The sequence below is a fragment of the Sceloporus occidentalis genome, unplaced genomic scaffold (genome assembly GCF_023333645.1).
Source record: "Sceloporus occidentalis isolate IW3139 unplaced genomic scaffold, rSceOcc1.0.p SCAF_2, whole genome shotgun sequence".
NCBI lineage: Eukaryota > Metazoa > Chordata > Lepidosauria > Squamata > Phrynosomatidae > Sceloporus > Sceloporus occidentalis.
In genome coordinates this window covers 100782088-100806337 of record NW_028316982.1, presented here as the reverse complement: position 1 = coordinate 100806337, position 24250 = coordinate 100782088, and the positions used below count along the sequence as shown (strand labels likewise).

The window sequence follows — 24250 nt, the reverse complement described above, 5'->3', positions numbered from 1 at the left end:
GCCCACCTTTGTTGAAGGGTAAAACCTTTAAGCAATGGATCAAAATACATTTAAGCATTGGATTTTTTTTAACATATCCAGATGTTGTAATGCCTTTCTGATGTGATGCATCTCAGATAATGGAACAAAAACATATAAAAATTAATACTTTAAGAAAAATGTATGCAGAAATTTGAACTTTATGCAAAAATATATTTAAAAATATGTACTTTGTCAGAAAAATTTAAAATACATATTTTAATAAAACTTGACAGGTTTTTTAAAAAGTCTCAGATCGGTTGTTCAGTCAACTGTGAATTGTGCTAGGAGCTACTTTTTGAGGGCTGTACATACGTACAGCAGTTACAGACAAGTTAACAGAAAAGTAAATACACTACAGCCAACAAATTAAAGGTAATGCAGTGATTGTTTTTGGTCACATGATCACAATTTCCTTCACCATAATAAAGGGTCCACCAAATTCTGTCTGCCTGCTAGTCGTTCTTTCCTTTGAAAAGATTCTCTCAAGTGATTAAAGCAGCCTTAATGTTTAATAGATTTGCACAGGGCAATTAATACTTCCCTGTATTGCCATGCTGGAGATTAGATAAACATATAATAAAAATAATTAGGCAATGAGCAATATAAATGTTATAGCCTTTAGTTAAATTGGTGTAAATTACTTTTAGACGGTTCACATTTTCTTGATAAAATTAATTTTTCCTTTTTTAAAAAAATGCAAATTACTATCTGGTGGATCCAAAACACATGAAGAACAGATTTATCTATCTATCCCTAGCAAGTGATCCCGTCTGCATTAGGTTGCAAATGTTCTTCCTTGATAGAACTCTTTCCAACTCTATCTGCCTGCCAGGGAATGATAGTGGATGGCAGAAGATTCTGAGGAGTGTTTGAGGGTGCACATACTATATAAAGTAAGTACTGACTGGTCTGCAAAATGTGCTGGGAACACTGGTTGTTGTTGTTATTTTGAATTTCAGCTCCCAGAAGCCTCAGCCAGAATTGCCACTTCTCTGCCTGAGAATTCTAAATACCCCTCCTTAAAACTGCAAATCCCAGAATGCAACAGGAGGCAGCTAGAGGAGTCAATGTGGAATAGTAGCACTTTAAGAGTATAGTGTGATAAACATCCAAAACAGCTGGAAAGCAAAAGGCTGTGAACCACTGTCCTAGAACAAACATAGTTTCTCAATGGGGACAAATAATGTGGACATGTTACCCGTCAGAAAAACCTATCTACCATTGCTGGTTTGCTTGTTGAACAACCTGTCATGAGCTGTCATATAAATATAGCTTAAATAAAATAAAAACATTTGTTGTTATGTGCCCTCAAGTTGACTTTGGCTTATCCTAGCAAAGTTTTTTTTTCTTTGCAAGATTTATTCAGATATATTCATCTCACTCATTCTGTAATATAGCTTACAGCAATTTGTTTCTCTGACAGTCTCCCTTCCGAGTACTAACTAGGCCTAACCTTGCTCAGTTTCTGAAATCAGACAGGATCTAGTGCCTTCAGGATTACTGGTCTATCACAATTTCCTTCCTTGCAGCAAACTTCCCATAGTCCCACTGGATAAAAGACAAGACTGGAGGAATTTCATTCTTGGAGCACTCAATAGTTTTAATTCCCTGCTTTTCAAAAGAAAAACCAGGGAAGTCATTTTAATTTAACTTTGTCCCCACTTGATCATGGAAATCCACCAGGTGACCTTAGACAAGTCACAAGCTCTCAGCCCCAAAAGACCCAATGACAGGTTTGCCTTAAGGTCACCAGAAGTTTGAAATGACTTGAAGACACACAACAAAGTTAAAAAAAAAAAAAAACACCACAGGAGGCATTCCTTAAAGCAGTGATGGTGAACCTTTTTGCCCAAACTGCAACCCAAAACCCACTTATTTATTGCAAAGTGCCATGTCCCTCTGGCTTTCTAGTAAAAAACTCTGGCAAACTCTGTGCAGGGACAATGGCACATGTGCCCACAGAGAGGGCTCTGAGTGCCACCTCTGGCACACGTGCCATAGGTTCGCCATCACTGCCTTATAGCATATGACTATATGGGAATAAGTTGGATAGTCATTTCATGGATGTTATGTATGATATTGGAAATGACTAAGACAGAGAGGAAAAGTTGAAGAGGATAATTCTCAGGGGCTTCTCACCAGTGACCTCGTCCATGCTCTCCTTGGTAAGATGATCATTCTGATTCACCCACTCTCCGTTGCACTTAAAGTAGATCTGGGTGGCTGGATTGGCTCTGCAGATTAGCTCCACTGGTTTGTTCTTAACAATGTAGGCATCTTGTGGCTCCAAGAGGAAACGAGGAAGGCTCTCTGCAGGGGCTGAAGGGAAGGAATCTGGAAGCACCTCTCCATATTCAATCCCTGCAACAACAGAGGAGAAAATAGTGGGGAAAACAGGTTAGCTCTACATGCTTCCAGAAGTATAGCATTCGATCACTAGTTCTTGGTTTTCAAAGAGTAAACAGAGTGCCAAAAACATTTCTCTCATGAACTCTGAAATCCTCATCAAGCTGCAAGTTCCTTTGCATAGCTTAAACAATAAACACATTTCTTATATGTACCGGTAAGCCTCATCACTCCACATTTGTTACTTTTCAGTCCTCTTTTGGATTCAGTCATAACTTACTAAGAAATAAATCTCACTTGTTACAAGTGATGAGCAAGTGATGGCAGTAGCTATGGCTAAGGGACTGAACCCAAATGTCCATGATTCAATCACAAACCCAGTAGAGAGTAGCATGAAAGATTCTTTGCTTCCTTGTCCCATCAGCAATATAGTAATGCTACCCAACAGGACTTCTGTCACAATTACAGAGCCATAAAACATCATGAATATTCTAAATCACTAAAGAGGCACTACTACTCCCAAATGTATTACAGATGCATGTTAGGGATCCTGATTATATGCTCCAACAGTTTAGCAATGAGTAATAGTTGCATGACAAAAACTGGAGCCAGACTGGCAGGCCCTAAGAATCACAAGATATTCAGGGCTGGCTGCCTTACCCCTGGCTTTGAGCCCTGAAGAGGAAGGCATGCTCAGGCTCTTGGGAAAAACAGCACACTCCCTGTAGAGCCCTCCACACTGAAACACACAGAGGTATAGGGGTGGGGGGTGGGGGGTGGCAGCGGCGAGAGCACAGCAGAGCTTGGCAAAATTACTTTTTTGTATTACAGTTCCCAGAATCCCTGAACACCATGGTATACTGGCCATCTTATCTAGGGGATGCTAGGAGCAGCAGTTCAAAAAGTAACCTTTCGAGGCTCTAGGGAGGATACAGAATACTTTTTTGGTGGTGGGGAATTCAATGATTGTAGTCCTAAGGATGACATGCTTTCTCTGTTTGAGAGAGAGAGAGAAGCATCTTAAGTAGAATACAGGGCAGAACAAGAACAACAAAAAGCACCCCCACAAACTCAGAGAAGTAAAAACGAAACAAAAAGCACTTATTCAGAGAATATTCTTCACCAAGCTCTAGCAATTTCTGAAAGACAGCAGTATCAACAATGCACAGTCCAGTGGCAACACAGGTCAACAATACACATCCCAGTGGCAATAAACCTCTCCCATACACCCTGGACAGACTCCATGGAGTGCAACTAATAAGCCCTCTAGAACATCTCCTTGCAAAGCTAAAACAACCACACTGATCCTGTGGCATTTTATCACTCACATAAGCTTTGTATTCAACCTGCTTAGCAGCCTGAATGTAGACTAAAAAACAACATTAAAAAGTGATGAAACGAAACTCTGGGAGTGAAAACCTAGGTAAAAGATACTAAGGAATCTAGACAGTGGAGTGAATTTTTAAGAGTCATGGGCCATTGGTTGTTACACTGAAGAGGCACACTTAGATGAGAGGGAAGCATGTCACCCTTTGTACTTTGTTGGGTTGCAGCTCTTGCCAAATTCAGCCTGTACAGTTAACAGTAAAGAATGATGTGAACTGCAGTCCAATAACATCTAGAGGGCCACAAATTCCTCCTAACCCGATGTACAGTCTTCAACTGTTTGGTTGTGATGCGTATTTTGGCCACACCATTACATTTTGTGAAGAACTTCCTTCTCTTTTTTTTTAAAGAAGAAGAAGAAAAGATAAAGAAGAGAACTGCACATGTGCCCAGCTCACATATAATACAACCAAATGACATAATAACAGTAAATGTGGCTCTTATAATGAGTGGAATTAAAGGTTAGTCCATGATCTGACAGCACTGAAAGACATCAAAATATTAAACAAAAATTAAGTGGTCATCATGGGGGGGGGGGGGGGAGACAAAACAGAGTGATGCCAGAAAGGTTTCCCATCCATTTTGCTGTTCAAAGGCAGTTCTGCTGGGCAGCAAAAAAGAACTTAACAGTGTCCTCCACTGTCTCCAGGTCCACAGGATAAAGGATACATTGGTACAATCCAAAGAAACACCAGCAAAGTTGTATCTGCCAGGAACAGCTATACATCACAGGCTTTGCCTTTTGAGTCTGTTAGGAAACTAAACCCAAGGGAGGTGGCAGACTGGGCAGGCAACCCAAGGATGCTAGGAGTGCCTCCTGAGGTAAAATCAGGCTGTGACAACCCATCCACACACCCCATATTCACAAGGTCAGCCATTTAAAATCCACTTAGGAAAATTGACTTTCCATTTCCATTTTAACACAGCACTAGGGAAAGCAGTAGGACATTTGTCATAATCCATTAACTGCTCTTTTGGAAACACCGAATTAAACTCCAGGCTAATCTCTCTCTCTCTCACTCTCTCTCTCCAGCCTCAGCCTGTTTCTCTCATGGTTTCTCCCTGGTCTCCTCCTCTTTGCTGCTGCCCAGCCTCCCCCATCTAATTTCATTTGCAGACCTGTAATTTTCTCAGCACCTGACCAGTTGCAGAGGGATGCAGAGTAATTGGGGCACACAATGCCCTCCTGGCGAGGTCTTGTGAGCTGTGCACAGTTGCTGCCCAAAGCAGTTAGCTGGCTATCTAGGAAGATCCCAGAGCAAAATGGAGGAGGTGGGAAGTTGGGGTGCCAGCAGGACAGATGCTTTTAATGATGAATGGGCCTTTTTGGAGCTAAAATGGAAAAAACTCAAAGTCAAGATCATTATTAACAAAATGCCCTACAGTGCTGGTCCCAGAGCTAAAACACAGAGGCGCCATGATTACAAATTTTTCTCTTCATTGGCCTGTGGTTTGGACTTTGAATAAAAGCTATTTGTGTTGTGTGTGTGTTTTTTTTTAAATACTTAACAGAGGGAACATCTGGCACTGAAGTCTGATAAATGGCAAGATCATCAGAATTCTCTAGTCTAGTCCATAAGAGCATGTGGAAATGGGAAAGACACAGCAAGTTGCTGTGGTGACTTTTTTTTTTTAAAAAAAAATGATAAAATTGTACATCGTCTCCCAATTAAAAATGTGACAACACATCTCAAGAAGTTCAAAAAGCGTATACTTTTTATTTCTAAAAAGACCCACCATGTTTTAGTTTGGGTCCTTCTTCAGGCAGCAGATTAGAAAAACACGCATGAATCTGAACAATCAGCCTCCAAAGAGCAGTTCTGTCACTGTGCTTAGGAAATACAACTCTCTGAGATTCAGAGACTGTGTTTTTGTTTTAAACAGCATGCCCCTCTCCTGCAAACTCTCCTGTGGATATTATGGCACTTGTTGAGGACATGCTGCAGAGCACCTAGTTCTGTCACATCTCAAAACATTTTCTTTCCAGGATATCCTTCACTAGGACCAAGATACATTGTTAAGCATCATGCCATAAGAAAGAGGAAATTGCAACACAGGTTGCATCTGCACTGCAGAATTCATGTAGTCTGACACCATTTTAACACTTATTGTTCCATGTTTTGCAATTCTGGGATGGGTAGTTTTGTGAGATATTTTGCCTTCTAAGTCTAAGAGCTATGGTGCCAAAACAAGCTACTAATTCAAGGATTCCATAGTATTGAGCTATGACAGTTAAGGTGGTGTCAAACTGCATCATTTCTGCAATGTGGCAGCAGCTTAAGAAAGGGTTAACACATTCCATATCATTTTGTGGAACAGTTGTGTTTCTCGAACATAGCATGTGAGCAGTCAAGTCATAATGCACCATGTCTGTGGCAGACAGGGAAACAACATAACAGAACTCAGCAGAGTTACTTTCAGCAGTGGAACAGCTCCAGCACATCTTAGCGCCATCATGAGGCTGGAAGATTCTAGCCTGAAGTAGGGATGGGTGAAATCTGAACATTTTTTTTCTTTTTTTAATTGATTGATTGATTGATTTTTACCACTAGCAATTTAATATGCAATCAAAATCAAAGTGACACAAATTCAGAAAATACATGCAGAAGATAAAGAAACAGAAAAGAAAAAGAGAAAAGAAGAAGAAATAAAAAATAAAATATAACCCAAAGACAGTATGGTTGTGACCTCCACCTGCCCATCTGAACTGTAATGAAAAGAAAAAGGAAAGAGATAAGGAAGAAAGCATTATTCTGCCATTACAGGTCTATGAGCAGACATTCTACTTCTTTAAAAAATAACCAACCAACCAATCACATTCTTTCTGTTGAACTAGTGACAGAAATGTGTGACTTTTGGAATTTCATTTTAAAAAAGGAAGCAAATAAAATACATAAACATCTGCTCTGGCCAAATTTACTAAGTTCAAGTATTCTCAAGATGGGGAAAGGACTGCACTATCAGATGACACATGCCTGACATGTAAATGTTAAATATGATATTAAAAACGATGAGCCTATCCATGGGAGGTGGCAGGGGTGAGTGGGAAGGAGGCAGCATCACTAATCCAATAGTCCAAACATGCTTGAATACTCCTGGATTCAAAACTAAGGTTTTTAAAACCCTTTGCTTAGATAGGCAAATCTGTCAGTTTCATTCTGTCCAACATTTAGTTCTTTTAAAAAAAACAAACCAACAAACTACATTCTTTATCTCAAATTTATGAAGAACTCAAAGTATGGAAAATTTAGGATTTTTTAAAGGAATCAGATTAAATTCTCACCCATCTCTAGCCTGGAGTCTAATGAGCCTTCTCATTATTTAACATCTGAAATCTGAAGGATGTAGAATCCAGTCTACTCCAGTAGCTGCCATTAGCCCTAGCTATCACAGCCAGTGGGCACTGAAAGGAATCACAGACCAACAACTGGAGGGTCAAAAATTGCCCACTACTCCAGTTCAGAGTTTAGAAAACTTACTTTTTTAAGGATAGAACTTCCATAAAACCAGTGTCCAAACTGTCTAGGAAATATGGGGAGTTGCAGACCAAAAGGAAACTTTTCATATCAGTTAGGGGACTTGGGGAATTCTAGCCCAAGAAGTAACTTCCCTAAGCTCTCTCTTGCTTCTGCTCTCCCAGACATGCAACAGACACCTCTCAAATGGAAAGTAGCGTTTGAGAAAAAGGTGCAGCTTAACCCAAGAGGCTGGTGACATACCAAAGCCTATGTACCATCTCCCTGACTGCAACGTAGAAACACAGATAAGGCACATAAATATTGATTGCTCTCTTTGCTGCCTCTCCTTCATCTGCCTGAAGAAAGAAGGCATTTATACTCTTTGCCTGAGCTGCAGGCTGTTTTTATGACTTTGTTTTACAGCTATAATGCCAGGATCATTTATAAAGCAGGTTTGTATATAAAGAACGTAAACATTAGAAATCCATTAGTCTCTTAAAGTGCGTCTGGCAAAATTCTCCCCCAAGTCACTTCCCCTCCCCCCTCCCCCTTTGGTAATCTCCACGTCCTCTTCCCAGGCTTGGCTGAGGGGAATTTCAAAAGATTACAAGTGCTTAAAGATATATTATCCTTGGCCAGGATTGTAATACAGGCCTGAAGCTACCAATTAAGTTTCTTGTGCTGCTGGTGGTTATTCCTCCCCCACTTTTCTTTTGCTTGGTATGTGTGCAAGCATGTGTGCGTGCATATATGGGTAAAGTATCCAAATTAAAATCCCAGGACGCAGGGCTAACTGTACCGTACTTTCCAATTCACCTCTACCTCTGTCATGTAAGGAGAGCAGCCATTCATCTCCCAGCTCAAGACATTCTTTCATTGGGAGCCTCTAATACAGGGCACCTGAGCTGGTGCCGAAAGATATCGCTCAGCTTAAGGGATGTCCCTTATGCCTGAACATGACAGCTCCATAGGACATAATGGACGCCCTCTATTTCACAACAGCCTAGCACAATACACAGCAGATCACAGAACAGGATCTGCCACTTCCCAGTCTTCAGAGCCCTTTTGGTCCACACAGAATGTGAGGTTGGAAATTAGATGTTAACCATTGGGTTGCTGTCCAAAAAACAGTGGCCCTGGTTCTCACCTCACCCCCAAATTTCCCACATTACTTAAGGGGTGAACTCAATTTGTGATGTCAGTATACATCGAATTTTTCTGTACTGGTGTCAGCCAAAAGAGTGCAGCATGGGACAAGGAAAATGTGTAGAAGAATGGTAACATTTCTCCCTGACAACATGGGGCCCTGAGGAAAACGAGCCATGTATCTTCAGTGCCACAACCTATGGCTCCAGCCTGAGATGCAGTAGTGCTACTCAAAGTGATGGTTCATTGACTAGTGCTCATCTGTATGCCATTGGCTGCTGGTCAAAAGAAACAGTTACAATGGGTGCAAATATGATACTAGTCCCCGGTACAAAAATCTAATAACATAAGAAGCACCAGTATATAGACTTCTGATGTCAAATTTCAAAATTCTTAGACTTCTTTTAGAGGAATGTGGAGTGGGAGAGAAAAACAGATGATGCATTGCTAGACTGACATACTGTACTTTAGAAGACAGTAAATATAATGTATGTATTGCACCTTATATAAATGAACAGAAAGAAGGTTGCCACAAACTAGAAAAAAGCATACAACAAAGAAGATATTCCTATTCTTTGTCTCATCTAATATTTAAAATACAAAAAGCAAGTTTTTGCGTGTCCTTACTTGGTCTGTGTTGCTTGTAGCTTCACGGTGCCCCTCGATTTTTGAAATATAATTTGCCATTTCTATCTCTCTTCTATCTTGAGACTTATAAAATCTCAGATACATTGGAAAACTTACTTGTTGGGCTACAAATCTCTGAGATGGCCATGCTGGTTGGGAATTTTTATAGTCCAAAAAGTAATGTTTCCAAGCTCTGAATGAGACAGGGTTCCAGTTTACAAGCAAGAGTTCATTTACACAGGATGCAGAAATTTTAGAATGTTAAGGCCTAAATCCAATTGTTAGTCTCAACTACATTAGGTCCGCTGAATCAATAGGGACCTAGTAAGTCAACATTTTCTAAATTCCATTGATTCAATGTGTCCATCTAGTTCAGACTAACAACTGGATTTAGGCTGAAGCATTAAATTTTGATGCCAAGGCCCCAACTTCCCCTCAAAACATGAAGACTTTCTGCATGTTGACAATGTATTGCAAGATGACAAAATTAGCACAAACTAACATGATTGCAAAAAGTCATGTGGAATAGCTTATTCATTTATTTGGCCTTGCAGGGGTGGGGGAGTAGCTGACAGACAGCTTCAATTTTTTACAAGGCAATAAGCACAACCTCTTGGGGTATGTGAAAAGCTCACTGCTAATCTAAAGGAAATCAAGTAATTTTCTTATAGCTAAGTAGACACTTACTGCTTCTTCACTGATTATAATTGAGGCTATCTGGTCATCAGGAGTTCTCTGTGTGAATGTGTGTTCTGAAAGGGGAGAATGGGAGAAAATTTTGAGAAAATTGCAGGGTTCTGGAATCATCCTATTTCTCTCTCCCTTCGGTGATCTGAATCCACTGCCAGCCATTTATGTCTGCCCAAAAATCATTTTAGTGACCACAGGAAAGGAGAACAGGCTCCTAAAGAGGGCACAATGGCATCCTGAATTATCACCAGAGATCAGGCAAGGATGGCTTCCTGGAATATGTAGTTATCACTCTTCTAAGCTAACCAGAGTTTTGAAAAAAATTGCTGTTTGAATTACAACAACAACAACAACATGCTGGTTGAGAGACTTTGGGGGCGAGTCCAAAAAGTCATATTTCCCCCCAAGCTGTTTTTCTCATTTGGCATATGCAGCCCCAAGAATGCCACACAACCCTATGCTTCATCACAGCTACTTTCTCTCACATGAACATAGCAGACATTAACCCTGTAAGAGCAGCAGAGTCTGTCTGTATCCATGCATTCAAACATATGCATAAGGGTGTATACTGTGTAGGTGGCTTCCCCCTCCCAAACACTCCATATGTGCTAGTTTTGCCTCTTCCACTGCTGCACTCTGTGCATTTGGTGTGAAGGCCTGAAGGAAGATTCTAATAGCAATCAGCTTACACTTTCTCATTGCACAGAACATGTGAAGGTCAGAAGTGATGTCGGCTTATACATAAATGGGGGTAGGGAGATTTGGTTTTGTCCTGAAGGTTGGAAGGCTATTCAGGCCAATTTGGTCAGGAGGGTGACATTAGAAGGTGAGGCTCCTCCAAGTCCTCTCCCCATGTCCATTCCCACTTTCTCTAGTCAGAGAGATTTGCTTGGGGAAAGTGTCTTTATGTACCATCCCACTGGATGGTGAGGGTTGCACAGAAGCAATTCCACTCTCCTGATCAGTTTCCCAATCAGAAGCTTGAGCACAGCAGGGTGCTCATCTTCAGTCTGTGTTATCTTCAGTCAGTGGAATGACAGGATCTTGGCTGGATTCTGATAACAGCCAGGGGCTTCTGTGTCAAGGCTGCATGAATCCACTCTAGGCTTTATACTGTGGTTCAAAGGAGTTGTCCAAAGTGCTGAACCTTTTTTAAAATTCATCATAGTCTTGACAGCACTGAGGACTGTCTGTAGTCCTGACATTCATCTTCCCACTTGAGATAAACATAAGCAATGGCCTTGAGAGTCCACTTATGTCAGCACCCTCAACTCCAACAAGCAGTGGTTTTCCAAGGTGTCAAAGCTGGCTTTCCCAGCACCTGCTCTCCTTCAAAACCTTGAACTAGAGATCACAGACTCATATAATCATAGAAACCTCAAGGGCTATCCAGTCCAACCCTACTGCCATGTAGGAATAAACAGTCAAAGCAACCCCAAAAGATGGTAATCCAGCCTCTGTTTAAAAACCTCCAAAGAAGGAAACTCCATCACACTCTGAGGGAGTGTGTTCCACTGTTGAACAGCTCTGTTCTTCCTAATGTTGAGGTGGAATCTCTTTTCCTGCAGTTTGTATCCATTGTTTTGGGTGCTAGCTTCTGGAGCTGCAGAAAACAAGCTTGCTCCATCCTCAATATCACATCACTTCAAATATTTAAACAGGGCTACCATATCACTTCTTAACTTTCCCTTCCCCAGGCTAAAAATACCCAGCTCCTTATGTTGCTCTTCAAACTCATCAGCATTCTGGTTGCCCTCCCTTTGGACACACTCCCAGATCTTGAGATAGACTCTCTTCCACTGCCGTAGGGCACCTATGGCCCCTCCCATACAAGAGCCATGGGAGAAAGAGCTGGCTGAGATGTAGCAAGTGGAAGATTCCATGACAGCTACGCTGGTGTGTTCTTGTCATATGCCTTCAGGCTGAGTATGACCCTATCCTAGCATCTTCTTGACAAGTTTTCTTCACAGGAAGTTCATCATTGCCATCCTCTAAGACCAAGAGTGTGATTTGCCCACTTGCCCAAGATCACCCACAATGGGTTTACATAGCCAAGGGAGGAATTAAATACTGGTTTCCTGGAATCTTAGTCCAACACTCAAACCCCTACACCACACTGACTCTCATGCTGTGTAGGAGCAAGCTTAAGAGCATGTTTCCCCCTCACACAGTCTCCAAAAGCCCTTGCTTAATTCCAAATAGGCCTCCCATTACCATATACACTTGACTATAAGTTGACCTCATATATAAGGTGAAAGTAAATTTTGGAGCCGAAATTATGAATTTTGATATTACTCATGCATAAGTCGAGGGTAAAACACTGGGGCATATAGTAAAGAATCTAAAAGATGAAGCAAAGCAAAACAATGTCAAAGAACTTACAAACTCTTTGTGCTCACTCTTAAGGCTGGATGGATGAGAGAACAGAGGGGATCAGCGCTTCCAGGACAGATTATACTCTTCCCTTTCACCAGGGGATGGTTCCTTCTTTTAAATAAGAGTTAAGATACAGTACTTACATTGACCTGTGTTTAAGCTGTCTCAGGTTTTTTGGGTCAATTTTTCCACCTAAATTTCTAGACTTTTACATGAATATATACATTAGTTGCAGAAACAGTGCAGTCAGCACAACCAATAGCCCTCAGCTACATGGAGTTTAAAAAAGCTTTATGCTTAACTACTTGCTATTGTTGTTATATGCCTCAAGTCACCCTTGACTTTGGTATCCCTATGAATGAAAGACTTTCAAGAGACCCCGTTATTAATAGCCCTGTTCGGCCTTGCAAACTCAGGGCTGTGGCTTCTTGACTGAGTCAATTCACCTGTAGCGCAGTCTTCCTTTGATAGCCAAAGAGGATCAAAAACTCCATCCAGGTGAATGATCTTTTCTCCATCTGTCCTCTGCCAGCCTGCTTAGTTTGGTTAAGCTAAGGGTTGGGGGAGTGAGTTTCTTCCACCTCTGAGACTAGCCCAAAAGGGCAGCAGTTGGGCTGGGAGATCAAAGTGACCATCCTTCCTTCACTACATTACTTTTTCAGTCAACTTAAAAAAAAACAACCCTCAAACCTATTAAGCAGACAATCGCCTGCATTTCAACACTGGTCAGGAAAGAAAGGAAGAACTAATTGGTCTATTTATCTATCTATGCTAACAACTTCTGTGGCCTCATTTGCAAGGAAGATTTGCAATAAGCCTCCTGTGGGAGATGGCAGAGTCTGTTTCAGTAGGGCAGTGAATTTGATGTTGGTTTTAGTCTGAACTTTAAAGGATCCATCCAATGGACCAAACCATATTCTCAAAATAGGTTCAGCACCTTAGACAGGTCCTTTAAAAGTTTAGGATAAAATCCAGATCAGATTCACCACATCCCTGGCATGGGACTCATTAGCCATCAGTGGTTGACCAAAAACCGTCAAAGAACCAGCAACCATTTTGCTGTTGTTGTTGTTGCTGCTGACCGTATTAACTCAAATAATGTAATATGTCAGGCCAAGAGAGTCCATACAAAACAGGTAAAATGCCAACTGGGTAATACAGCTGACATTGGGGCCAGGAGCAAAATATCTGTGCCCTTATACAGGCTAATGCTGTTGGTGTTCAAGTGAGCTGCAGAAGGGTTGGAAGACAGAAAGGAGGATGCTGGGATGGCGGGGCAAGAAAGGGGTGGAAATAGCATGCAGAGCACATTTATCATAAGTAATCAAAACAGTCTTTCAGAGCCTTCGTTCCCAACCCTTGCTCATTCCATCCAGTCTGGCCACCCACCGCATGGGAAACCTCTTGTATTCTTTCCACTCAGCTGATGCTCTCAGTGGGGGGAAAATCCATTTATTATTTTGGAGGGGGTGGGGGTGAAATGCACACAAAACAATCTCCTTCCTTTTCAAACAAGATGTTTTGTGGGCAAACGGATTGATGATCTTGGCTCCTGCTCATAAATCTCTATAAAGAGCCTTCCATAAAAAAAAAATTAGCCCACCTTCAAACAAAAGCTGATAGGTTTAGAAAAATACAACAGCTGTCTGAGTGAACTATCCATAGTTACAGGTAGAATCTGCCCCTCACCCCCTACTCAGAAAATAGCATTCTGCTCTGTAATTTCCATCTGGTTCATCAGGACGCAGGAAATGTACTAGCCTTTCAGTTTTTTGGGGAAACAAAAGTAGCAGGAAAGCAACTCACACAAACAACAGGTGAGAGGCTAGTAGAAGAGCAATGAGAAGCAGGCATGGAATAGCCAGACTACAAATGCAGAGGCCCTGGTGGCCAAAATAAGCCTATAGCTACATTGCCCAAAGTACTATATGACAGTACTTCTCATGCTGCTTGATGTGATGCCATGGACTGGTATCATATTTGTGCCATGTTATTATGTTTGCATTCCCCCCCCCCCCCCCCCCCTGAAAGCTTCCTATGGCTTAGAAGCTGAAAACTTGCAGACTGGTCTCAGTTTACAGTTCATTACTTTGAATAGCAATGCTATAACATACCTCGTTTTGCTAACTATCTGGGACTACCAAAGCAGCGATGGGGGCAGGCTCTTGGTCTGAGACAGATTAGCACATGGAAAAGTCCCATTTTAGGAACTACAGATCCCAGAATGTGGGGGTGTTGCTTACATTTCTATGCTTCATTGCACAGCTGTTCGGTCATGGGCTGGTCAGTCCTGAATCTAAAGGCTGTTTGTTGGAGAAGAAAGCCACGTAGATTATGTAGTACAGGACAGACTGGGGGTGGGGGAGTGGATAAAAGGTAGGAAGGACAGTGGCAAAGAGGGATACTGAAGTGGAATAGTTGATCTATGCTGTAATTTAAATATTAACATATACTAGGGCAGCTCTTGAAATGTTTCTTTTAACCCTAACCCCATCTCCACTCAGTTCTCTTGACCTTTTGCCAACCCCCCAAAAGATATACCCATTTATGTTTTATAAGAAACCTACATCCTCTGTAGACCCTAAAGGCATCAGATCCTGTCTGATCTTGGAAGCTAACCAGGGTCAACCCTGGTTAGTACTTGAAAGGGAGACAGGTACTGTAGACTATATTTCAGAGGAAGGAACTGGCAAAATTACCTTGTCTAAGAAAACCCTATGAAATTCATGGAGGTGTCATAAGTCGACAGGCAGCTTAAAGGCACCTATGCAGATACAGAGACCTTCATGCTCAACATGTGAAGAACTAGCACGAAAACCCCACAAAAAACTATGTGAAGAACTGCAATGCTGCTAGGTGTGGAGCAGGATTTACATGTATGCCTACATGTTCTAACCATTTAGCCCTCTCCATGTTGTATAGTTGAAGCAGGCAAGACCTGATAGTGGTAACTCAAGCAACATACTCTCTGCAAAGCCTTAAGGCTTAGTGGTTCCCTTATAGCCTCTTGTTAACTCCTTCTTCCCTGAAACCACTCTCCCCCAGCCTGTTCTATACACGCAGATCTTTTTATTTCAATCAATTTAAATGATCAATGCTGCCTCTAACCAGAATATTGCAAACTGTCTAGAGTCTAGAAATATTTTCCTAAAGTACTATAAATGATCTAGAACCCATCTTTCTAAACTGGTTGCTCTCTTTGATTTGAAGGATGAGCTCTCCCATCATTCTGAGCCAGGATCTGGGCCAGCTCTATTCTAACATACTGTATAAGGAAGATGCTGGCATGGGAAGTCCGGCCTGGCAGTTCAGTTTTTTCAGCTTTGCATTTCTGAATGTAACTAAATGGACTGGATACTTTAAAATTATCCTCAGCCTGTTATGTACTGTCATTTTGTGGTATTAATTGGCTTTCACATTCCACCCCAGAGGAAATCTACATTTTTGTTGCTGATGAAACAGTGCCCAAGACTGTAAAAGCACTCTGAGGTGTTTAGAGGAGATAAAAAGGTGCTATCATGTAAATGAGAGCCATTATAAAGAACCTTCTACACATATTAAGCTGAATCAGTTTCATTTAGAGATGTTGTCAAAGGGGGAAAAAACGCATGTCCTGGAGAAAGCTTCACCCAATGCAGAATTTTTGCTGTGCAATCCCCTGTGTTGTCAAGGATCCATTCCATTATTATCCTGATACTCCATGTCCTGAAATCCAAGGGGGTGCTTGCATTGACAGCAGGAATGGGAATCACATACATCTCCAGATGTTGTCAGACAACAGGTCCTAGCAGCCTTCTGTAGGTAATGGTGAGGAATGCTGGAAGCAGCAGTCCAACAACGTCCAAAGAGCCATATGGTCAGCCTACAGAACCACAGGGATAGGCAATTTGCTATTCTCTGGATGTTTTGGACTACAGCATCCTTAAAACCCAGTAAAGATGACCAATATTCAGGGATTATGGGATTGGACATCCAAAATGTATGGAGGGCACAAGGCTGACTATTTAGGTATGATAATTTGGGTATGTCTGGCATCCTGACCAAGGGTTTCCAAGATTTTACTGTGCATGATGTGATAATACCCCAATATTCAGCTGATTCATAGACCCACAATATCCACTTTTAATCTGCCACCCTATATACATTTGCCTGAAGATCATGACCATCTGAGGCTCAACATTAGGGAAGAAAATAAAATTTTAGTAACCTTTTCTTATCATCTTTGAGGAGTAAATAGTCTGACCTAGACCCACATTTAGGTCTAGAAGGAGTAAATAGTCTGACCTAGACCTACATTTAGCCTTGCTGCGTTAATTGCAGGTGCATGGATTCACTAGCGAGGTCAATGGGATTCCCTAAGAAGAGACCCAGGAGAGGGATTAGATAGTTGTGCTATATCCCAAGCATGTTATAACCAGAAACTAAAGCACAATGTTTGAACAACCTCTGACTTGAAGCAAATGCAGAGTTTAGTCACAGAAGCAAGTGGTATCAGATTCCCTTCTTATTTGAACTATGATTTTCTACTAAATCCTGAATGTAAAACAGAGAGCAGATCTATTTTTCAGTGACTGCCAGGGGAAAGAAAAAGCTCCTATGCCACAAAAAAAGACCTCTTCTTGTCATTGTGTGAAAATAAGGCAACACCGTGTGCTAGGGTTAATAACTTGAGTTTCCAAGATAATAAACCGTTCCACCGAGTTAAAGGAAATTGTTCCCTCTTCTTGTCTTCGTTCAAGACTAGAACAATGACTGTCTTACATGACTAGGGCTTAATAATGCATGGGACTTAATAATGCACAACTGGGCAGACACACTGTGATCGCACTATTGAGTCCATTTAAAGGCGTCACCAGAAACTGGATCTGTGTGGCTTAGTTTGACCAGCTTTGAAAAGTAGTAAAATGATTTAACCTCTGTTTAGTTTGGGTGTCACATATTTTGCAAGAGTGGGGTGGCAGGGAAGAAGTGATAAAAATAACAATAAAAGAATGCATTAGGTCCCACTTACCCAAGATTCCTCCCTCTTCTCCTCTCCTCTCTTTTCCTCATGCAACAACCAGTGAGCAAAGACTGAAAGATTACAAAGGTCCTCTGTCTGTAGCTGGGAAGTTTTGATTGTTTTGCCCTACACTGTGTTTTTCCTTTGTTGCTACCAGTGGGTCAGGGCCTCTGTCTCGCTTTGCCTGTCTATGGCCCTATTCAAAACATAGGACAAATCCCTTAGCAGAGGGTGTTGTGGAAAAATCAGAGAAAAAGAGAGTGAGAGTAGGGGAAAGGAGGAAAATTTCCTTCAGGACTGTTCTGAAGAGAGGGGTGGAGAAAGGCAAAGGAAAACAACAGATGAGAAGCAGGGAGCTAGGGACTGAGGAGGAAGAAAACAGCTCAATACATGACACATATCAATAGACAGTACTCAGAGCTTTCTGCTACATTTGGCAATTTGGGAGCTTTCTCTGTGGTGACAAAAGGCCTCTGTAAACAAGTCCATTCTTGCCTCACCAACTTGTTCAATGAACAGCTCTGAAAAACTCAGATTTACATGCAAGATTCAGCAAGTGTGAAGGCGCAAATCTCCTATTCTCTCCTTTCCCTATCCATCTGCACACTCCACAGAGCTTTCTTGCAGCTAGTAGCCTGAGCAAGGCTTTCAATCTTTGTTTGTGTGTATATGTGTGTAAGGAGGGGGAAGTTTAAATGTTGACTTCAGTGCCATCATGATATCACAGCACCTCTAGGACCGGACAATCAAGATTATGGCACTATGCAGTGCAAAACCAGCACTAGCTTGGGATGGAGCAAAAACATGGGCTTGAAAAATATTTCTGTCATCCTGTGAAATCCTGGGATTTGAGGTTCAGGCATTTAGAATTCTCTTTGAATTGTTGGTGGCAACAGGATGGGTGGAGATTGAATAGTAACATTGGAATCCCCCAAAGGAATCCATGCAGCCCACGGGCCACACACTTTCCGTTTCGAAAGTAGCTGAATCCTCTATGTTTAAATACAAATGGAGGCAATCATATATCCTAAAATGTCTGTATCCAGCAAAGTAATCTTCAGCTCTCCCACACAGGCTGCAATATCCTTTATCACCTGTACTTCTTTTTCTTATTCATAGAAATTCCTTAATATATGCCTTACAGTTTAAGTAGCACAATTTATGCTATTGTAACTTCCCCTTAGTTAAGGTTGTCATAGGACAGTGGTTCTCAACCTTCCTAATGCCGTGACCCTTTATTATAGTTCCTCATGTTGTGGTGACCCCCAACCATAAAATTATTTTTATTGCTATATGCAAATATGTGTTTTCTGATGGTCTTAGGCGACCCCTATGAAAGGGTCGTTTGACCCCCAAAGGGGTCCCGACCCACAGGTTGGGAACCACAGTCATAGGAAAAAAAGAAGAGGCTTTAGACATTGAGCATTTTTCTTCTAGGCCAACAGATGCAAATGGATAGATCCCTTGAAACCTAAGCTATCCCTAAATACTTACTAGGAACAAATGCCACTTTCCATACAGTAGACTGTTTTTAGCAATGTATAAAGAAATAATAATATGGTCACTTAATAATGAAGTCTGGCAGAAGAAGTCAGAAGCTGATGTTTCACTTCAGTTTGGTTCTGAAATTGGGACTGGAACCTTTTTTGCCTAACCAATTCCGCTGCAGAATCTGCTGAACTGCACATTTTTTAAAATACACCATACTTAAATTAAATATGTATTTTAATGTATTTTAATCACAAAATACATATTTCTAATGCATCCTAAACACACATTTACATGTTTTGGGAGCTGGAAACTGCATAGCAAAATTAAACAAATCTGAAAGGGAATGTATTCAAACTTACACATTCATTTAGGGATGTAGAGTTTGAAGTGCCTCACTTTGAAATGCAGACCAAATGAAATCCCTGGGATGATCACATGATGCTCTAACTAGCATATAATGGAACCAGCTGCTCACATACCATCACTTTCTATGTGGGTTACCAAAGATGCCCCTATGTATCACTGTTCCCTTTTGATAATACTAGCTGGACACTAATGAAAACCTTGGATTCAATGCACAGTTCTTGTTAATGACTCTCCTTTTGCTGGCTTTTTAAAAGGGAGTCTTGATAATAAAGAATAGCTATTTCACACAGTGTTACTAGATCAGAAAACCATCACTTCAGAGAATTGGAAGGGAATTAAAAGGAGAAAGGGAAAAGGCACTCCTTTCCCCACCCTCTCTTCCTGAGAGGCTCTTTCTCTTGGTCTTCAAGCAGGAAAATGGTTAGTGTGCAATATATTTGATGGGATGCATTCTGCACATTTTAATCTGCTGTTCTTGATCCGGATTACACACAACATCTGTTTCCCAGTGACTTATTTGCAGATGTCTGCAACTACTGGCTCTTTCAACTTGTAAAAAGACTGAAGACATCACCAAACTGCAACAATGGGATAGAGTGGATTTAAAAGCACATGTACACAGGCACACCTCCCTCCCCCACACCAAACGCACTGTTCAAAAATAAAGATGCCAACTTAATCCTCTGCAGCATTCCTCCCCACTCAAATCCCCCACCTGTCTGTTGTCTTAAATTTGATAGCAACTGCCACCTAGCCACAGGCCAAAACTCTGCAAAGAAGCATTAACGTCTCTTCCTCCTCCAACCATTATCCATCAGAATGTGAGAAGAGTTTATCTCATTGTTAGTGATCAAGAGATGTGCCAGCACCCATTCCCAATGTCTGTTATTCCCTTCCCATCCACCCGTTGTCCCAGCCTCCAGTTTTCATGAACTTTCATGCACATGCAGGAAGGAGGGTAGATAGGGGGTACCGAACAAACAGAAACACAATACACACACTGATATTCACTGGACCTACCTAATGGCTAAAGCCAAGCTGGATCTCGACATTTAAAAAACTAAACAAAGACAGAAATTTTCATCACACGTTCCCCTCCTCAAACAATGTACATTTCCTCAAGTCCATCAGTGGCAGTCAGTAACGGGGAGAGGAAAAGCATGTCGTAATAAGGGCTGTTATGCAGAAGAAGCAGGCTATAGCGCTGGTTTTTTTGTAATGAAGCATTTGTTCTGCCCAAACACTTCTTGCTCGGTACAAAATGCACAAAACCTCCAAGTCAGTTTGCGTATCAACACAATATAGGACAGGAAAGGATGTGCACACATTTTAGTGTGCCCCAGCAACTTTGAACCAGTTCAAGAATTAAAAAGAAGCCAATAAAACAGAAGCACAACTGAAGTGCTGTTTCATCTTTTTATTTTACTCTTTCTCATTCATTCACTTTCTCTACTTAGGTTCTGTTATCCCATTGTCCTACTGCTTTTAGGTTGAATATATAAACAGACCTGTTTACAGATTAGTGCTTGCTGCCATTTTAGTTTATGAAAAATTGCTGTGATGAAACAATACATTTTACTCCCCTGGCTTCAATGAGCTAAGCTACCCTCCCAAAGAAAATGAGAATAGAGAGATCCTATCTCAGATCTCCACTACTACCACAAACCGATATACTTGAGAAGGTAAGGAATTCAGTTTTTGCTGGATGATATTTGGACTACAGGTCCAAAATAGCCACATTTACGTGATAAACAGGGCTCACCCAAGGCATGTTGAGCCTGAGGTAAATGGTAAAGTGGGACCCACCTCCCCCATTTCATGTAGAGAAGCAGACTAGACTGGCAATAGAGAAGCAGACTAGACTGGCATTGTTTCCACGTGGGCAATGGGACAGTGCAACAATGACAATGTTGATCTGCCCCTCAATTTGAGTAACTCTCTAACATGTGAGGTGCAAGCCAATTGTGCTCCCTTTAAAAAGGCCATTCATAGTGCTCATCACTTTTTTTGAGGTGGCCCACACAACTTAGTCCATGAGGAGAAGAGATTGTTAAAAGACTTGGAGAAACTGTTTCCTGATAGCATCTGCCCCCTCAGCAGGTCACTTCACTCCCTAATGGTAGGCTTGGCTCTGTTAAGAAAGGGAAACTGAAGAAAAGGAAGGAAGGAAGGAAGGAAGGAAGGAAGGAAGGAAGGAAGGAAGGAACTGACTTATGTAAGTATTCTCTGTTTGGGATTTTGGAATAGCCACCACCATGTTACTGTACTTTAGATAGAAACTTTGGTGCTTTTCATGGCATGGTAGTCTGTCACAGCTTCTAAGGGCCCAGCTAGGCTACAAGGGCTTCTAAAGAGTTTCTAAGTCATATTATAAGACATTTGCTTTTGCCACAGCCTATGCCACATGATAATTTGCAGTCCAGACCCTAGAAGTGGGGGTTTGGAAAGGGAGTCTCTTTACATGGGAGTGAGGATGCTCTTGCCTGAAGTTATGCTTTTAGGACCCAAAGCACTCTTGCCTCTTTAGATTGCTGTAGAAAAAGTGCCTAATTAATGCAGGCATCCCCATTCATCCCTCACCTTCCTCATAGGGGTGTTTTGAGGCTTAATTAATGTTTGTTCTGAGCTTTGAAATCCTCAGATGAAAGGCCTGATAGAATTGCAAAGTGGTGTTGTTAAGCTTATGCTAACCCAGAATGTTCCCTGCCCCGTAGGCAACACCTATTATGATGCCATCCTGCTGAGACATGGCAGCGTGAAGTGGCTCCTGGGAAATTTTCTGAAGCTGAGCCCACAGCTGCTGGGAGAGCATATTTTTCAAACAGAGCTGAGTGTGACATATGTGCAAATAAGGAGCATCTATTAAATGTTTCTGGAACTTTTCCTGCTTACCAGGTGGTATTTTGTGTGTGTTGTGTGTGTTTTAAAAATTATATCCATTCTTTTAGAGTTCTGAATGTTAAAAAAACAAGAGCTGTGAAATGGCCTGCACGCAAAACAATTAAAGTTCTCGACAGAAAAGAACACAAAGGGAAGCAATTCTGTGTGTTTTTGGAGGATAAAGTTTGTTTTAAGAGAAATGGGTATCTTTGGCTAAGATCCTCCATGAGTCTGCAACACTTGAGCAGGATGGCTTACTGAAATCTAAGTCAACTGCAAGCCAGTTAACAACAAAATGGTGATTCTGAAGGTATCTGCTCCCTGATGAGGCAATAAGGAACTTTATTTTCATTTCAGAAAACTAGTGACCAGTAGTGCAGAAAAGGAGAAAGGGACCACTATTCAGCTTCTCCTTCTGTCCCCTAGCAGCATTTCCCCCACTTTGGAGAGCTGAAGCCCTCCCACGCCCGGCCTTGAAGTCTTGTGGTTGTGTGCTGTCAAATCATTTCTGACCTATGGTTAAAGAGCTAAAGGTGTGCTTCATGTAAGCATGTGAAATTTTCTGTGAACATTATCTTCTATTTCTCCAAATCCCACCTACCATTTTGATCCCTTATTTCTTTACATATGGTGTCTGATAAAGACTTTGTGGCCCATTTCTGTATGAAAATTTATTCCCTCCCCCCTCCACCTGTACACACTGTTTAATGCATTCCCTCAACACACACATTTCCTATGCATTTTCCTATGGAATGAAGCATGCTTGTAAGCACTTTAAAAATTGCAAATTGAGTCATGCACATTTATTTGTTCATAATTAAAAAGGGAAGAGGGAAAAACAACTATTGTTTGCATTTCCCCCCTAGTGGCAGCAATCTGAAAGATATCTACACATGTTAACAGTTTCTGAGACACAACATTTTATTTTCCATTCTGTTTTTTTATCTGGTCAATAAATGAAAGCTTGTTTTTAGAAGATATGAAAGAGTAACAAGGATTGCTGGAGCAAACAAAGCCCTGTCCTATGTGAAGAGATGGAACTGGTGGGTCTAGCTCTCCTGCCTAGGGTTGGGAATTTTGACTAACATTTTCTTTAAACCCTGCCTCAAAGATGCATGGGAGGAACAAGACAAGCAGGAGGATGCCCTCCTGACACGTTAGAAAAAATGTTTCCTCTTACATGAGCTGCTGAATGGGAAAATCTGATAGCAGCTCATGCAAGGATGCAACTGACAAACAGATCTCTCCAATAACAGTTGCTAGTGTACTATTTTCTGGATCTTTGCATCTGAAGGGGTTAGAATGGCACGTGTGCCAGAGGTGGCACTCAGAGCCCTCTCTGTGGGCACACATGCTGTCGCCCTAGCACAGAGTTTGCCAGCGTTTCTTACTAGACAGCCAGAGTGACGTGGCACTTTGCAATAAATAAGTGGGGTCTGGGTTGCAGTTTGGGCACTCGGTCTGTAAAAGGTTCACCATCGCTGGGTTAGATGATCTTCTTGGTACAACTGGAAGATGACTGGAAAAGCCAGAACAATGGCTTATACAGAGAAGAAATGTGTATGCTGCTGTCTGAGACAGAGTGCGGTGGATGGGGAGTACAGTGGTCCCTTGTTATCCGCTGGAGTTTGGTTCCAGGAACCCCCACGAATAACAAAATCCGTGGATGCTCAAGTCCCATTAAATAAAATGGCATAGCAAAATGGTGTCCCTTATATAAAATGGGAAAATCAAGGTTTGATACTTGGAAATTATACTTTTTTTTAATATTTTCACACCATGGATGATTGAATCTGTGTATAAAAAATCCGTGGATAAGGAGGGCCAACTGTACTTTACATCCATAGGAACCTCACAGTACACTAGCAATTGACCAATGACATATTTACAATCCCCTAGTCAGAAAACAAGGGGCTGGAACCAGGAACCATTGCTCCCTATACAGGTTGCCATGTGTGGTGAGCTATCAGAAATGAAGACTGGAGTATCCTCTATGAAAAGACCTATTCCTAGTCTTAGGAAATGACTCCATGCCCCTAGGCTGGACATTGGGCAGGAACAGCTATAAAAAAGGATTTCAGACAGAATCCTGTTAAGTGATTTATGCACATGTGTCAGTTCCCAAAGCGTATATCTCCTCTTGTAGAGAGACTGCGTAGCACCTTTTGAGACTAACTGAAGGCAAGAAATTGGTAGCATGAGCTTTCATAGACTTGAGCCTACTTCCTCAGATGCGTTTTGGTCTCTTTTTGGACAGGGCTCCCTTTGACCCCATCTAAAAAGCTCTCCCCCCAGGCAGGGGGGGAAGCCACGCTCCAGTCCTAAGGACTGGAGTGCAGCTTTGGTGTGGCTTTTGGACTCTTAGGACTCATGCATCATTGAAATACCATACCTCCAAAGTGACTCGAAGCAGCTTTATTTTGGCCTGTCTGTAACAGGTCACAGTATCACAATTGCGGAA

The 24250-nt window shown here is 41.5% G+C and overlaps 1 protein-coding gene across 1 annotated transcript in view; it reads right to left on the bottom strand.

The window, feature by feature from the left end:
* The window catches only part of UNC5B (unc-5 netrin receptor B), a 204305-nt gene that overhangs the window by 59227 nt on the left and 120828 nt on the right, over positions 1–24250 (bottom strand). Inside the window, exon 2 of the mRNA XM_089510438.1 lies at positions 2161–2382. Coding sequence (XP_089366564.1) covers positions 2161–2382 — 222 coding nt within the window. The remainder of the gene's footprint in view (positions 1–2160; positions 2383–24250) is intronic.